Genomic DNA, 17387 nt, shown 5'->3' on the forward strand with positions numbered 1-17387 from the left:
CGTTTGGTGGGATCAGGAAGGTGTGGTGTATTATGAGCTTCTAAAACCAGGTGAAACCATTAATACTGATCGCTACCAACAACAAATAATCAATTTGAACCAGGCTTTGATGGTAAAACGACCAGAATGTGCCAGAAGACACAGCAAAGTAATTTTGCTTCATGATAACGCACCATCGCACGCTTTAAAACCAGTTAAAAGACACGTTAAAAGATCTTGCCTGGGAAGTATTAACCCACCCGCTGTATTCACCAGACCTTGCTCCTTCAGATTACCACTTGTTCCAATCGATGGCACACGCACTTTCTGAGAAGCACTTCTAAACATACGAAGAAGTGGAAAATTGGGTCTCTGAATGGTTTGCCTCAGAACAAGAAAAGTTCTATTGGAACGGTATCCACAAATTACGTGAAAGATGGGGAAAATGTGTAGCTAACGATGGACATTACTTTGAATAAAGCACTTCTGATGTTTCTCTTGAAATTATCGTGTTTTCTTTGATTACAAAATCCGCATTATTAACTGGTACACCTGGTATTTCAGTAAAAATGCTACTTAAAGCTATGTAATGAAATTTGTTTAAATAACTGCTCCAGAACCTTTCTGAATGTTTGTTCCAGAACCTCTGTCTTACATAAGGGATGTGTCTATTCTTATTTTACCATCATTAGAATGTTGCCTGAATTTTGCTCTACAATGTGAAACAAGATTTACAAAAGTCAAATATTTTGTAGTCTGTATTTAGTAATGATTTAAATAATCAGGATAAAAGGATTTTCTTAAAACTTTTTGGAAGAAAAGTTATATGCTTAAGAACAATTTGTTCACCTGCTGAGAGTCCTCAACCTCCTACTATTTGTACCTTACTTAGGCAGTACTAGCACACTGTCCCTGCCCTCAAGAAACTTTCAGACTAATGAGAAAAACAGACAGGAAAACAAATACAATGTGATAAATACCATAATTACTTGGGTGATGCAAAGGAAGGAAATAACTCTTGGGCAGGGGGTGGTGGCTGTGAAAGTTTCACTGTAATTGACACATTTGATATGCAAAGGGGGAAAAAAGGGTTGGGAATCTTTAGGGCACTGAATGCCTAGCTTCAGAGTATCAACTTACTTTTTTATCAATGAAGAGCTGATTAGGGTTTTCTATTACACAGGAGTGACAAGATCAGGTCTGTTCAGAAGGGTAGCTAACAACACTGGTGGCAAGAGAGTTTGGAATTTAGAATGGGCTTTTTTAATTAACGAGGTAAAAGGGATGATTTAAGATCCTGGTAAGCCCACAACATCATTCAATTTCTTCTTTTTATTGTAGTAAACATTCACTCATCTTCTTACCTTGTCTTCATAGCCATTGTCTGTGACATAAGTTGGAGGCTTTCCGGGATTGCGATAAAGAACAAAATCTCGACTACATGGGTAGAAAACAAAGGTGGATGAGAAGAGATAATTTAACATATGCAAGAGGTAGTTATAAGAACCAATATTTATGCTGCTTTGAAACTGCTGACCTTATTCATATAAAATAATCCAAATGTTTAAGAGGCTACATAATGCTAACTCATGGTAGACAAGCTACTGGCCTGTAAATTTCTATGGATTTTTAAAAATATATCTTAATTTAGAGGAACGGGCAGTAAAGGTAGATTACCAACTGTATGTATGTTTGTGAGTTTTGGAGGTTTCCATTTATTTAAAACAGGGGTGCACAAATTTTTCTTGACAAAAGACCAGGTAATAAACATTTCAGCTTTTGCCAACCCTATGTTTTATTCAACTTCCATTTTGCAGTATAAAAGCAACCATAAACAATGATAAACAAATGCACATGACTGTGTTGCAATAAAACTTTATTTATAGACACTAAAATTTGAATTTCATATAATTTTCACACACCATAAAACATTATCCTTCTTTTGATTTTTTAACCATTTAAAACTTTTAAAAAGCATTCTCAGCTCTAGGGCCATAAAAAAACAGATGGCAGGCCAATTTAAGAGATGGCCCGATTTAAAATCCACCTGCCCAATGACTCTGCTATACTACATCTTGCTAGATTTAGTGAGTAAAGAGCACACCAAAGAAAAAACACAAAAAACACTAACTTGAACAAGTCCCCATAACCAGAGGGTTCTGACTCTACCCAGGTACTGGTATATGCCATCTCACCATCCTCAGAATTGTGAAGGAGTCTTATATAGATCAAACTTCTCAAATAAGTAAGATTCCCATGAGCCTCGAGTCTAACCTATATTATATAGCTTTTTCAAAACCCTAAAGATTAGCCACAGAACATATATGCATAACCCATAGACACTAACAATAGTGTGGTGTTGGCCAGAAAGAAGGGGGGGGCAGGGTTGGGTGGAGGTGGGCAAAGGGGCAGGGAAATGGGGACATCTGTAATATGTAAAAAATAAAGTAAAAAAAACCCCAACCCTACAGCTTTCACATATGCCACTTTTTGCAGTTTCAACACAAAACTTGCAAAGCATTAGAGCAGTGTTTCTCAAAATTTCCCCCCATGATCGCCTCCCTAGAGAGACACTTTAGACTTTTCTTAATTTCCCTATGAAATTTTAATACCCACCGTATCTAAATTTTTTGTCCTTGAACCAATTTCTACCCTCATAGAAGCAATACAACCCTATTGAGGATGCATGCAAAAGAGGCACAAAGTTAAACAAAATTCTAAAATAAGCATTCTAATTAGCCACAGGAACAATAACAGCAGTTCTTAAAGTCTTTTATTCTTCCATTCAAACTGAAACAAATGCTAGAGATTCTCCACCTAAAATTACACTAATGAACTTTGCTTAGACCTGGTTCCTTCTACATATCAATGCATCAAATCTAAAATTTTCCCAATACTAAAGGGAATTTAAATAGAAACCCCGCGCACACACACACACTTTAAAAAAAGGAGATTCCACTTACTTATAAATTAGAGAAAGAGCTCTTATTTCCAGCTGGCCAGCACTTTCCTAAATATAAATTAGTTTTTATAAACATTGAGTAGCTAGAAAGTACAAGGTTTTGCAAGACTATAATTTTTTTTTTTAGATGAAGAATTTGTAGAACACAATATAACTTGCTTTGAGACTTGGGATACTGTGATAGTTACTAATTAACATAGACTTATTCTGGAAAAAAGGACCCGAAGACCTTAGTTATTAAGTAACAAAGACACTTAATATGGGAGATTTAAAAGGCAAAATTAAAATGTAATTAGTGTAAAAATATGAAGTTAGCAGGGTATTTAGTACATGTGTTTTAAGCCCAGAACTATGGAATTAATTTAATCACATAAAATTTTAATTAAATATGTGTTTATGGATCTTCCACTTAAAAGAAAGATAACTACAAATAGGGAGAATTGTTTTAATAACCTCTTAGTAACATTCATTACCACCACCACCCCCCCCATTAAAATGATAATGGCTCATGTTTGTCCAGTTCCCAAGCAGCGTGTATTCTTTCACTCATTTATGGATGATAAAATTGTTAAACACACAATTCTCAACATTCAGCACAGAATAATAGGTCAGCTGCCAGCCTCTAAACTTTTGCAAGAACTATTTGATTCAACACAGCTGGCTACTTAAGAAACTAAATAGATTGGCCCTAGCTAAAGCAACAAGCTGAATGATTATTTAGGTTCTTATTCCAAATACTACTCTGAAAAGATTAAACCCCCATATTTTATCTTACCTTGGGATCTCCCAACCGTTCCAGGTATTTCTCAAAAGATCCCTCCACATACTTCAAAAATAAAACAAACTTGACTTAACCAAATACATCGCATTACTGAAATCTGATCATATTCTGCAATATTATCCTCCAATGGATTTTTGTTCAGCTCAATAATTATGGTACTAAATTACTACTTTGCATAGCACCTCAAGAAGATTTGCACATACACAAAAGCTATGGGTGGAGAAAAGCTGTACTATTAAAAATGTTAGGAATTGGTCCTGGCTTATCCATACATCAGTGCATTTCCTCAACTGCTATGCCTATAAGTTTCCTTTGAAATATCAACTTGACTATTTTCAAAAATCAAGCAAGCCCCATAATTATAAGCCCAATATTTTAAATTTTACAGGAGACATGCATTTACAAAGTTAAAATTTTGAGGAAGTTTAAAGGGAATTTTATTAGGTTCAAAAAAGCTCAGGGCACAAGGAAACATTTTGGGGCAATGGAAATGTTCTCGCTCTTGATTGCAGTGGCAGCTGCATGACTGCATTGCCAAAACTAAAATTGCTAAACTTAAAATGGTGAATTTTATTGAATGTAAAATATACCTCAATAAAAATAAAATTACATTAAACTCAGAGAATATAAATCCCATTCCATACATACATATCTAGTATTAAATATAATTAGAATTTTAAAAATCAATTTTGAATTTTTCTCAATCCTTTTAAACAGCTTTACTGAGGAATAACTGGCATATAATAAACTGCACATATTTAAATATCACAGTCAAATAAGTTTTGACATATGTATGCACCCATGAAATAATCATGATAACCGTGATGGTGAATATATCCATCCTCCCCATAAGTTTCCTTGTGCTCCTCTCTAACTCCACTGACAGCCAAGCAATCACTGACCTGCTTTAATCACAACAGGCTGGTTTGCATTTTCTTTAGTTTTATGTAAAGGAAATCATACAGTATGTACTTTTTTTGAGGAGTCTGGCTTCTTTCACACAGCATTATTATTATGAGACTCATCTACATAGTTTTAAAAATTTACACACGTATTTTTGTTATTCAAAATGTGGTCCACAAACAATAGCAAGCATCACTTGGGAATTTGTTAATAATACAAAAAATCTTGGGCCCCAGCTCAGACCTACTAAAATCAGAATTGTATTTTAACAAGGTCTCCAGGTGATTTGTATGCACAAAAATACTTGAGATGCAATGCTTTACAGTTTACACCATGATCTTACATTTAAAGTAATTAATGAACAATCCTTTCCCCAGGTGTTGTACAGACTGTAATTAACTTTAAGGTAATAAGCTTACAAGTCAAAAATCCTTCACATATTTTTAAAACTCAATGAAACCTGTTGAGAAAATTAAGAGTAAACCTCAAACAGCAGGCAAATATCCGTAATATAAAAGCAGAAGAAAAATAGTACTGCAAGGGCTAGAGGCATGATAAAAATTTAATGGACTAATGAAAGGGTACACTTCATGTAAGACCTGGATAAAAATCTCTATTTGTTAACAAGAATTCAAGTACTTCAATGTATAGAAAGATGCCTTCTAAAAATTGTTTTAAAGTCAATCATTAATGACAGACCTCCAATTACCACAGTTTGACACATGAAAAGATGGATGTTTAGGACTAATTTTTTTCCTTACACTTAAGTTTTATAAGACTCTTCAAGCATTGTGCACTGAATTAAGCAAGAGAACGGAGGGTGTTCCCATTTGTACATATTTTAAAATATATACATTTAAAATATTAACAAAGGCATACCTTTCGTGAACTATGATTATTTGTTCAATAAAACAGTGGTATATATAATATAAAACAGAAGTCAAAGTATGACTTTTTAGGGTTTGAAGGTTTTTCTGGTGTGTGGGAGGAAGAAAGTAATGGGAAGAATACAGATTGTTTTTTTTCTTAGTTTTTAGAGTACAAAACAATCTAATTCTGGAGGAGGTCCAGAAATGTGCTAGCTAGGGTGAAGCTAGCAGAAAATTGAATATTTGCTACTGAGATTACATATAATTTTCATATATACGTGTTCAAAATTCACTTCCCATCTGCTACATATTCTAATGACAACTCTCCCTTGGGTATGTATTCTACTTACAGACTCAAAAGTTTGTTGATTTTCTCTCATATATGAGACACAAGCCTTCCTGATTTCCAAATGATGGACTTGGCTGCAAAACAACTGAAAAGAGAAAAATCAGCTTACTTTTAGCAGTCATTTGAAATAAAAGCTTCTAAATTAAGACTAGGAATTAGTCACTTAAAAGTCCCCCTTGCTCAGAACGTATGTGGGAAATTAAGTCCTGATATTACTAACATCTGTTTTTGTCACCTTTTGTGAGACTGGGGAGAGATGATTCTGTTAAGCTCCCCCTTTTCTACTCTTTATGGGCACAGTTTGAATATTTTTCCTTGGGCATAAAATTTAGAGGAAGCAGGGGCTGCTTATAAAGGATCAAGATAAATTTCAGATTTTTCTTTAATCCCATTATTTTACCTCTCATCCATTCCAAAGTAGTATTTAGAAAACAGAAAAGATACCAAAGGCACAGCAATATATTTGGACTAATCAGCAAAGGTATCCACCAAACTAATAAGTAGCAGACAGACCTGGATATTTTTACTAGGAAAGAAAAAAGGGGATTTTTGTTTTTGTGGGCTACAGCTCTTCTAGCTACAGTACCATGCCACATCACAAACTCTGAAATCTAAGTACAGGGAAGATATATTTGCTTTCATTTTACCTGCTCCGAAATAGCCCGAAAGAGACAAGAGGCATCCTTGGCAGTCAGCTTTCGAAACAGCCCTAAGCTGCCTAAATATTCATCCATTGTTGCCTCACTCAGAGACTTCTGGCCGCAGTACTTTTTCCATCCTTTCCGCATTGTGCACGGAGGGTGGAGATGGGGAATGGAAGAAAGGAACACAAGTGTAGTCAGAAGAAAAAGCAAGGTGCAGGTAGGAATGGGTAGTAGTGACAAGGACTTGCTTATGCAGGTATCCGGAAAGCAGCCCAAAGTCTAGGCATGAGAAGGCAGTTGGAGTCAGCGTTGCAGAATCTTGGCACTTCTCAGGAGCAGAAGCAAAGAGCTGGCTTGCCCAGGACTAGTCGAGATCCTGTGAAAAGAAGAGGAAGAACCAATGCTCCTAGGAATAGAGAACTAGACTTGAGAAAGACATGGGAGAAGGGTACTTGCAGAGCTACTTTGCTGGGGAAGAGTGGAATTAACCCATCAGCCCAAGGTTGAGAGAAGTATGCACAAGCAGCTGAGTTTTGGGACCAAAGGGAAGCCGAGTTTGCAGCTTAACTCAGGGCAACTGCTGCACGAGGCTGCAAAGGAACTGCAATAACACCCAGGTGTATATGATGCAGCCTGGCCCACATTACACTGCTGTAAAACCTCTGCCCAAGTTCCCTGCTCCTATAGTTACATGGAGATGAGAGGGAAAAAATCTGAACCTAATTAAATAGTAAGATTTTTTTATTAAGAATATCTTTTTAGGTTCATATCCGGGTGCCCCCTCCTATCTTTTTAAAAAGCAAAGGGTGGCACCCTTAATATATAGGTGCAGAGGTCACAATTCAAGCAAAGTAAAGTGCCAAAGCAGTTATCTGGATATTTCACGTAATGGAATTTAAGTAATCTCATTCAGTTCTCCTAGATCAGTGGTTCTCTACCTGTGGGTCTCGACCCCTTTGGGGGTCGAACAACCCTTTCACAGGGGTCGCCTAAGACCATCGGAAAACACATATATAATTACATATTGTTTTTGTGATTAATTACTATGCTTTAATTATGTTCAATTTGTAACAATGAAAATACATCCTGCATATCAGATATTTACATTACGATTCATAACAGTAGCAAAATTACAGTTATGAAGTAGCAACGAAAATAATTTTATGGCTGGGGTATCACCACAACATGAGGAACTGTATTAAAGGGTTGTGGCATTAGGAAGGTTGAGAACCATTGCCCTAGATAATAATAACTATGATATGATCACAGAAACTAATTCCGTTAGCTATGCTAGGAAACAGTGATACAATTATTGACTAATGTCTGCAAACTATTGTATAGCTTTAACTAAAAGAGAATATACAAAAATGTTTCTTAAAAAATGAAAATTATTTTAATTGAAGCAGCATGAAAGGAATAATTTAGCCACAAACTTTTTAATAAAGAGTACATTTAAAATCCTGGGGCACAGCACTGAAGGTGTTGGACATTGAGAGGCCTGTTTCAGTGTATTATTGGGGCATTTTCCCAGAAAAATTACTCTAAATTCTGAGAAAACCAAAGTAAAATATGACTGTGTTTTTTAAGGTCCAAAGAAGGACTGCTCACTTGTATTACTTGAGTCCATGGTCAAGTGTCTTGTTTTTATTTAAATGACAAAATCCAATGCCCTTCTTACTTTTCTAAAGGTTAAAAAAATAGATCAAAGTTAGACTTTGAAGAAATTGCAAAATTCAGCTGCCTTGAAAACTGTTTTTCTTGTAACTGTGGATCTAGTAGTAATGCCTACAGAGACAGCATCAATAATCAATTTTATAATTTAGGAATGAAATAAAAGCATGGTAGAGAAGAAAATAAAATCTTGACATCCTTTTTAATGTGCCAATTTGAAATTACCTTCACTAATTTATTTTTTAAAGAAACCATAACATTGAGGAAATTATTCCTTTTGTAAAAGTTCTGAAACATGATTTGGGAAGAGGAATCACCATTTTTCTTTAAATCCACAAATTCACTAAAAAAAATTAAGGGTTATAATGAAAAATACAAAGACTTCATATTTATTGTTATTTAAATGAAAAATAAGGTATATAAAACTTCAAGTAATACTAATCTATACTAGTATACCTAATTTTGAGGAATAAAGGAAGGGAAAACTGAGAGGACAGAGAGAATCAAAAATATAAAGAACAGGAAATAAAGACAGGAAATAGAGACAGGAAGACAAAAAGAGAAGAGGAAAGAGAAAATAACACAGAGAAAGCACACAAGACCCACAAAAATATAAATTGATTTTTGACAAAGAGTACAAGAGCAGTCCAATAGAGAAAAGACAGTAGTTTCATCAAATGGTGCTGCAACAATTGACAGCCATATGCAAAAGAAAAAAATTATCCTCAACCTATACCTCACACATTTTATAGCAATTAACTCAAAATAGATCAAAGACCTAAATGTAGAACAAAACTTCAACTTTCAGAAGAAAGCATAAAAGAAAATCTTCAAGGCCTTGAGTTAGCCAAAGTTCTTAGATGTAATTTAAGAAAAAAACTAATTGGAATCTATCAAAATTAAAATATTTTGCTCTGCAAATGACAGAAGAATGATAATACAAGCCGACTAAGAGAAAATATTTGTACATCACCCATCTGACAACACTTTTAATCAAAATATATTAAGAACTCTCAAAAGTCAATAGTAAGAAAACAATACAATTTAAAAATGGGCAAAAGATTATCTATACATTTCACTGAAGATATGGTTACTAACATAAAAAGATGTTCAACCACTATCCTGTACACCTGAAATTAATATAAAATATTTAATATCAAAGATTTTAAAAAATATATATTTTTATTTTTTTAGAGAGGAAAGGAGAGGAAGAGAGATAGAAACAGCAATGACGACAGAGAATCATGGATCGGCTGCCTCATACTTGCCCCCACTGATTCACATGCAGGTTTTTGTTTGGACATGTTTCTATTCTATTGGGTAATACCCAGAAATGTAGTTGCTGGATCATACAGTAAATGATGTTTAACTGTTTGAGGAACTGTCAGACCATTTCCCACAGCAGCAGCACCATTTATTTTACATTTTCATCAGTAGTGTATAAGGGTTCCCATTTCTCCATATCCTGTCAATATTTACTGTCCATCTCTTGATTACAGCAATACTGGTGGGTGTGAAGTGGTAGCTCATCATGGTTTTGTTTATATTTCCCTGATGGAAAATAATATTTAGCATCTTTTTCATGTGCCTATTGGCCATCTGTACATCTTTAATGAAATACCACTACATACATCTTAGAATAACTAAAATATTTTTTTAGCTGACAGTACTAAGTGTTGACAAGGATGCAGAGCAACTGGAACTCTCATATGTTGTTGGTGGGAATATAAAATAGTAAAGCCACTCTGGAAAGATAGTTTAGCAGTTTCTTATAAAGTTAAACAGTTAAACATAGAGCTACCATTATGACCCAACAATCCCATTTTTTTTGGTATCTCTCCAAGAGAAATGAAAACTTAAGTTCATACAAACACCTGTACATAAATGTGTATAGCAGCTTTTTTCATAATCATGATTCACCCAAAACTGGAAACAATCCAAACATCCTTCAACTGGTGAATGGACAAACTGTGGCATATCCATATAATAGAATATTCCCCAGCAATAAAAAAATGAAGCATTGATAGACACAGAACATGTATGAATTTCAAATGCACTATGTTATGTGACAGAAGACAGATTTAAAGGCTACATGCAGTATGACTGTATTTATATGTCATACTGGAAAGGCAAAACTATAGGAGGGGAAAACAGAGCAGTCGCTGCCAGTAGTTGGGGCTGCAGAGAAGGGTTGACTACAAAGGTATAGCACAAAGGATGCATGGGGGTGTCTGGAGTATTGCAGTAGTGATTACATGAGTATGCATTTGTTGAAACGTATAGAGTTGTACAAGAAAAAATGCTAATTTTGCTGTATTTAAATTTTAAAACGAATAAAACAAAAAGCAGTAGAAGGAATAGAATTTAGAGTTGAGGAGCTCACAGAACAGACAAGATTGGAGAGAAAAAGCAAGCAAATTAGAAGGTCAATCCAGGAAAGCCAACACCTAAAGAACAGAAAGCCCAAAAAGTGATGAAAAAAGTAGAGGGGAAGAAATGATGGTGATGATGATGATATCATGAAAATTATAGCACTGCAGGACATGATTATCTTTATTTAAATTAAAAGGTTCCACGAAGTAGCCACAACAATGAAAACAAAACATGATGATCAGCAACGCACATAACATTTCTGAAGTCTGGGGATAAAGAAAAGATTTTAAAATCTTTCAGAGAGAAAAAAAGGGGTCATATACAAAAGATCACACATATGCATAGCAATAAAGTTCTCAATAGAACTAGAAGCTAGAAAACAATATAGTTCAATATTTGAGGGGAAAGTATTTCCAACTTTGAATTACATATTACACTATCAATCAGATGTTGGAGTTTTCAAAAATGAAATATTAAAATAATTTACTTTCTCAGAAAGCTACTGAAGAAATATTTGAAACCAAAATAAAAAGTTTAAACCGCAGAATAAGGTAGGAAGGCACAGTATCCTGGAAACAGAAGATTCACTATAAGAGAGAAGCAAAGGAATTTCCACTATAAGGATGAAGGGGAACTCTGAGGACAAACATTTAGGAAGATTAAATAGAGAACAGCCAGTTCAGGTAAAAGGAAGAAGAACACCAGTGCAAACATTTCAAAAAACTTTTATAAATAAGTAATAGAAGTTATAGATGACCTAATGTATTTAAACATACTAGGATATACACTTCTGTTGGAGAATTTGAGGATGTTTCTATAGAAAATTGAGCAAATGAAAAAAAGTATACAAAAAGGGTAAAAGTTTTATAGCAAAGGAAATGTAATCAATGAACATATACTACATGGCTTGGATGTGATCAATATTATACTTCAGTAATTGTAATAATGTCAACACTGAAAACATCTCACAGGAACTGATAAAGCTACCTTTTTGAGTTTTTTAAAATGTAAACATCATCAATAGTCATATATAGGAATTAGGATCAGAGATGGAGAGTAGTGGTACATAAAACTGCTGTTTCTTAGAAACCTTGTAGAACTCCTTAATATTTTATATTATTTACATGTATTAGCTTAAGAAATAATAAAAATTAAATTTAAAAGTTATTCAGTATGTGAGCAAGAAACAGAATAGCAGAATAAACTGAAAAATAAGTAGAATTTTTACAGCTACAAGGGATCTCTTATTTTAGCGATGAAAAAACCAGGTTTCAAATAATTATGACTTGTCCAAGTTTTCCCATCTGTCCAGTAACAGTACTAGGATTACAACTATATATTGTTGCACGATTATTATAAAGAGGAATTGTATACCAAAGAAAAGATATGAACAAAGGCTCAGAGGTGGTTAAGTACAGGTTATGTTCCCCAAATTAGTACAATAGGAATTTATTTAATACTGTCCTTTGAAATGTCTATTGAACCTGAACTCCCTTGACTATTCTTCAACAGCTAACTACACTAATCCTGTAAACCTCTAAAGCAGTGGTTCTCATATAAAGAGCTTGATAAAACACAGATTGCCCCACACTCAGAGATTGTCTCAGGGCTAGATTGGGTCCTGAGAATATCAAGTTCTCAAGTGTTGCTGATGCTGCTGGTCCAGGACCACACTTTGAATAGCAGTGCTTTAGAACAATGTGTTCCACAAGTTATTACTAAGTGTTGTTAAGAGAGTTTCAAGGCCAAAATTTTAGGAACACTGCATACTATAATCCTATCTTTGAGTTGCAAAAACAAGGTTTGTGAAAGGCCAGGTCAAAGTTAAGCAGGTTAACTTAACCCATTTCAGTTATTAATGGTGTTGTATGCACTATAGCTATTACTTTTAAATTATTTCAAAGTTTGAGAAATTTGCTCTAGAAATTTTTCTGTGACTATACCTAAAGTTGGTAGGATAATGAGCTAAGACACTGCATATCAAGTGAGTAGTAAGTGCTTATTTAAGCATTGATGAATGTCAGCTGTCAAATAAAACAGTTCAGTAAGAAATTATTGTTTGGTAAAAGGAGAGAGAAGGGGGAGGGAGGAGAGGGGGGAGGGGGGAGAGAGGGAGGGAGGGGGAGGGAGAGAGAGAGAGAGAGAGAGAGAGAGAGAGAGAGAGAGAGAGAGAGAAAGGACTGACGAACAAGAAGGGAGGGGGGAGGGAGGAAGGAAGGAAGGAGGGAGAGATGAAGGGAGAGAGTGGACAATTTTACCTAAATTCTCCTGGAAATCAAATCAAAGTTCAAATATACTCCCCAGAAAAATGTTTTCAAACCCTGATGGATTTCCTTCCTTCAACATTGGAAAATAGTAGGAAGAAAAATAATTGCCTTAAAGACTTTTTTGGCACTGTACTCTAGATACCGATTAAAATAAAACAAATTAAAGAAAACAAAAATAACTTAAAATAAGTATTTATTTGATGTGTCAGAAAACTGATGTGCTTTAACTTTATAATTACTACTTTTTATATTGTGATTAACTTGAAAATGTGATGTTATTTTAATTGCTAAAATTCTATTTCTTCTTTCACTGATCAAATGGAGAAATTCATTGTAGTACAACATATAAATATAATGTTAATAATTCTAAGATAATTATATTCTAATATATTCCTAATCTTACATTAGAATTATATGTATAGATAATTCTAATATTTTAATTCTAAAATAACACTCCATATTTCAACCAATTAAATAAGGTATATGTCTGAATTTTCTAAGCATATATTATCTGCAACATATGTAGTTATAAATGTATATGTAAAATGATACTTCAGTTATTTTAGAGTCTGAGAGGCAATATGGTACCATGAAAACATTATGAATTTGGTTATGCCACTTTAATCTCTGCGGGTGCATGATCTCTAAGCTCTCTTTAAGGTTTAAGGAACTGTGATTCTGTGATTCAATGGTAAATAAAAGATTTGCCCTCCCTTCAGTTGGTCAAATTTGTGATCAACATTAACCATAAAAATATAGCTTTTAGGGGGATTAACCTATTATCCTGGCAAATTGTAGTGTTGATTAACCCATACAGAAATGAATAGTAAGTCTTATCTTACTAAATGAAATATACAGACTTAGATTTTTAGATAAAAATATTTGTAGCTGTGTGGTGATGGATGTTAATTGAACTTATTGTGGTAATCATTTTGCAGTATATACACATCAAACAATTATGCTGTACAACTTAAACTTATACAATACTACATGTCAATTATATCTAAAAGTAGAAAAGACAAAGATGATACATGTATATAAAACAACTGTTGACAGAAGCTGCTAAAAAGGCAATTAATATTAAGAAAACTCAATACTAGAAGAACCAAGATGGCGGCATAGGTTAACGCCGGAGTTTGCTGCCTTGAACAACTACTTCAAAAGTGAAACCAAAAAACGGAAGGGACATCACCCAGAACCACAGGAACGCTGGCTGAGTGGAAGTCCTACAACTAGGAGGAAAGAGAAAAGCATACGGACACTCAGAGGAGGCGCAGTGCTGAAGTCAAATTCTGAGGTGCGGAGTGCCCGGAGCGGGCTGGCGGCGGAGGGCGCGGTTGGCGTTTTCAATCGGGAGGGAGTCGCAGACTCTGAGCTCCAGATCCGGGCGAGTCTTTAGGGACCCAGACTCAAACGGGAGAAGCGGGACTGTCTGGCTTCGGTCAGAGCGAGTGCAGCTTTCTCTCTGAGCTTTGTAGCGGGTGCTGGGACTCAGAGAGGTAGAGCCCCTGGGGACAGGACTGAGAGCCGCCATAACTGCTCTCTCTGGCCCACCCTGTTGATCCTGTTCGACCCGCCCCGCCCAAGCCCTGCACAGAGGCATTTGCCGGATAGCCTCAGGCAAAGGCCAGATTAGCATCTCCCTAGAGGACAGAAGTTCTCTCACTGCTGACACAGCTGATTCTCATAGCCACCTGGCCTGGAGGTCAAACCCTCCCTGGAATTAGCTACAACAATCAAGATTTAACTATAAGACTGCGAACAAAGACCACTAGGGGGTGCACCAAGGAAGCATAACAAAATGCGGAGACAAAGAAACAGGACAAAATTGTCAATGGAAGATATAGAGTTCAGAACCACACTTTTAAGGTCTCTCAAGAACTGTTTAGAAGCCGCCGATAAACTTAATGAGATCTACAAGAAACTAATGAGACCCTCGATCTTATATTGGGGAACCAACTAGAAATTAAGCATACACGGACTGAAATAACGAATATTATACAGACTCCCAACAGCAGACCAGAGGAGCGCAAGAATCAAGTCAATGATTTGAAATGCGAGGAAGCAAAAAACACCCAACCGGAAAAGCAAAATGAAAAAAGAATCCAAAAATGCGAGGATAGTGTAAGGAGCCTCTGGGACAGCTTTAAGCGTACCAACATCAGAATTATAGGGGTGCCAGAAGATGAGAGAGAGCAAGATATTGAAAACCTATTTGAAGAAATAATGACAGAAAACTTCCCCCACCTGGTGAAAGAAATGGACTTACAGGTACAAGAAGCGCGGAGAACCCCAAACAAAAGGAATCCAAAGAGGACCACACCAAGACACATCATCATTAAAATGCCAAGAGCAAAAGATAAAGAGAGAATCTTAAAAACAGCAAGAGAAAGAAACTCAGTTACCTACAAGGGAATACCCATACGACTGTCAGCTGATTTCTCAACAGAAACTTTGCAGGCCAGAAGGGAGTGGCAAGAAATATTCAAAGTGATGAATACCAAGAACCTACAACCAAGATTACTTTATCCAGCAAAGCTATCATTCAGAATTGAAGGTCAGATAAAGAGCTTCACAGATAAAGAAAAGCTAAAGGAGTTCATCACCACCAAACCAGGATTATATGAAATGCTGAAAGGTATCCTTTAAGAAGAGGAAGAGGAAGAAAAAGGTAAAGATACAAATTATGAACAACAAATATGCATCTATCAACAAGTGAATCTAAGAATCAAGTGAATAAATAATCTGATGAACAGAATGAACTGGTGATTATAATAGAATCAAGGACATAGAAAGGGAATGGACTGACTATTCTTGGGGGGAAAGGGGTGTGGGAGATGCGGGAAGAGACTGGACAAAAATCGTGCACCTATGGATGAGGACAGTGGGTGGAGAGTGAGGGCGGAGGGTGGGGCGGGAACTGGGAGGAGGGGAGTTATGGGGGGAAAAAAAAGAGGAACAAATGTAATAATCTGAACAATAAAGATTTAATTAAAAAATAAATAAATAAATAAATAAATAAATAAATAAATAAAAAGAAAACTCAATACTAAATCATTTATTTCAATTATTTTTAGCACCAAATAACTGGAGGCCAATTGGGGGAAATAGCTCCTCAACTCTATAGAACCACTTTTTAAGGTCTTTCATTCTTTAAAAACATAATGGAAAACTTTTAAAGCACCATTTTTAACAGCACCTTGAAACTAGAACCTGTCAGTTCTTTTCATGGTAGACATTTAAACAGAATTAGCGAAGTAGAATTTATGAAGGAAGGGAACATAATGGTTCTAAAACAAAATTAGGCCTCAGGGACCCTATTCAACCTCCTCAAGTTTTAGGAAGAAGACAAAGACAAGAAAAAGAATTTCTCAGAGCAGTGATCCTTGTTCAGATATGCAAAACTGAAGAAACATTACCAAGAGCCACTTGCTTTCAATTCCATGGCTTCCCTTCTTCGACTTGAAACATTCTAATATAGATTAGAAAAAAAGAAAAATAGCACTTTGTTTTAAAATATATCATATAGGCACAGAAATACTGAGGTTTATTTTTGGTTGTTTCTTGATTTAAGATACTTGCAATATCTAATCAGTCTACAGACATGCAAGGAAGTGATTGAGGGAAAGGAGAATAAAGAACAGAACATTCTTTTCTGTTTTGATGCACTGGAAATACCCATTCACTGAAGTCTCTAAATAAACTTTAATTCTCTAACTATAGCCCCAGCTAGTGACTGAATATGAAAATAAATATGAAACCCAATGAAGACTTTGCTTTCTCTAACATTTAGATCTATGTACTTTGAATTCTAGGGTAATATTTCTAGGGCTATTCCTACTCTTAAAACAAAAACTCTAACCAAGAGAAAATATATTATTCCAATGACATTTTTTATTTTCAAACATGCAACAACAAATGGTTTTATCTCAGAAAGCACCTATGAGAAAAGTTACTTTTATGAATTCACAAAATGGAAAACTAAGATGCATAATACTTAGGATGAGGATTTTGGAATCTTCTTCTCTCCTAAATTTGGGGAGTGTATTTTCCACCCATTTGACACTATTAGTGGAGAAACAACCAACATACCCTGTACAAAAGCGGAAATGAACAGTAAAAAAGATGTAATATATGGCCTCTCACAGACATCTTTCCAACAGTAACTATCAGTTCAGCAAATACTTTAGAAGCACACTTGACAGTAAATGACTAACTCATAATTATGTATTGTGTTACCAAAGAGCCTAATTTAGTATATCCTAAAATAATCAACTATGAATGAAAACATTCCATTTAGTTCTTTTTATCAATTAGAAAGTGTTGCACAAAACATTATAGATAATAGATACTGAATTAACAGTATACGAGTATTAAGGTTAGTTTCAAAATGTATTGTTTGGTATGTTTTAAACTTGAGCAAAGTTTATAATTTGTTAGAAAAATTAGGAATTACTAAACTTAAATGTATTTAACTAGAGGGTTTAATTATAAAAAAGTCTAGTAGTTATGAATAACTGAAATGGCCTCAGTCTAGGGATTTTTAACCTGGGGCCTCAAAGTATCTGTAAACTCCCTGAAATTCACAC

The 17387-nt window shown here is 35.1% G+C and overlaps 1 protein-coding gene across 1 annotated transcript in view; it reads right to left on the minus strand.

Annotated features, from left to right (window-relative positions):
- ALG13 (ALG13 UDP-N-acetylglucosaminyltransferase subunit) overlaps window positions 1–17387 on the minus strand; it is an 86026-nt gene that overhangs the window by 56495 nt on the left and 12144 nt on the right. The window contains 7 exon segments of the mRNA XM_036304950.1: window positions 1344–1416; window positions 2943–2989; window positions 3717–3767; window positions 5845–5928; window positions 6491–6709; window positions 6711–6832; window positions 6835–6863. Coding sequence (XP_036160843.1) covers window positions 1344–1416; window positions 2943–2989; window positions 3717–3767; window positions 5845–5928; window positions 6491–6709; window positions 6711–6832; window positions 6835–6863 — 625 coding nt within the window.

This window comes from Myotis myotis, unplaced genomic scaffold (genome assembly GCF_014108235.1).
Source record: "Myotis myotis isolate mMyoMyo1 unplaced genomic scaffold, mMyoMyo1.p scaffold_m19_p_4, whole genome shotgun sequence".
Taxonomy (NCBI): domain Eukaryota; kingdom Metazoa; phylum Chordata; class Mammalia; order Chiroptera; family Vespertilionidae; genus Myotis; species Myotis myotis.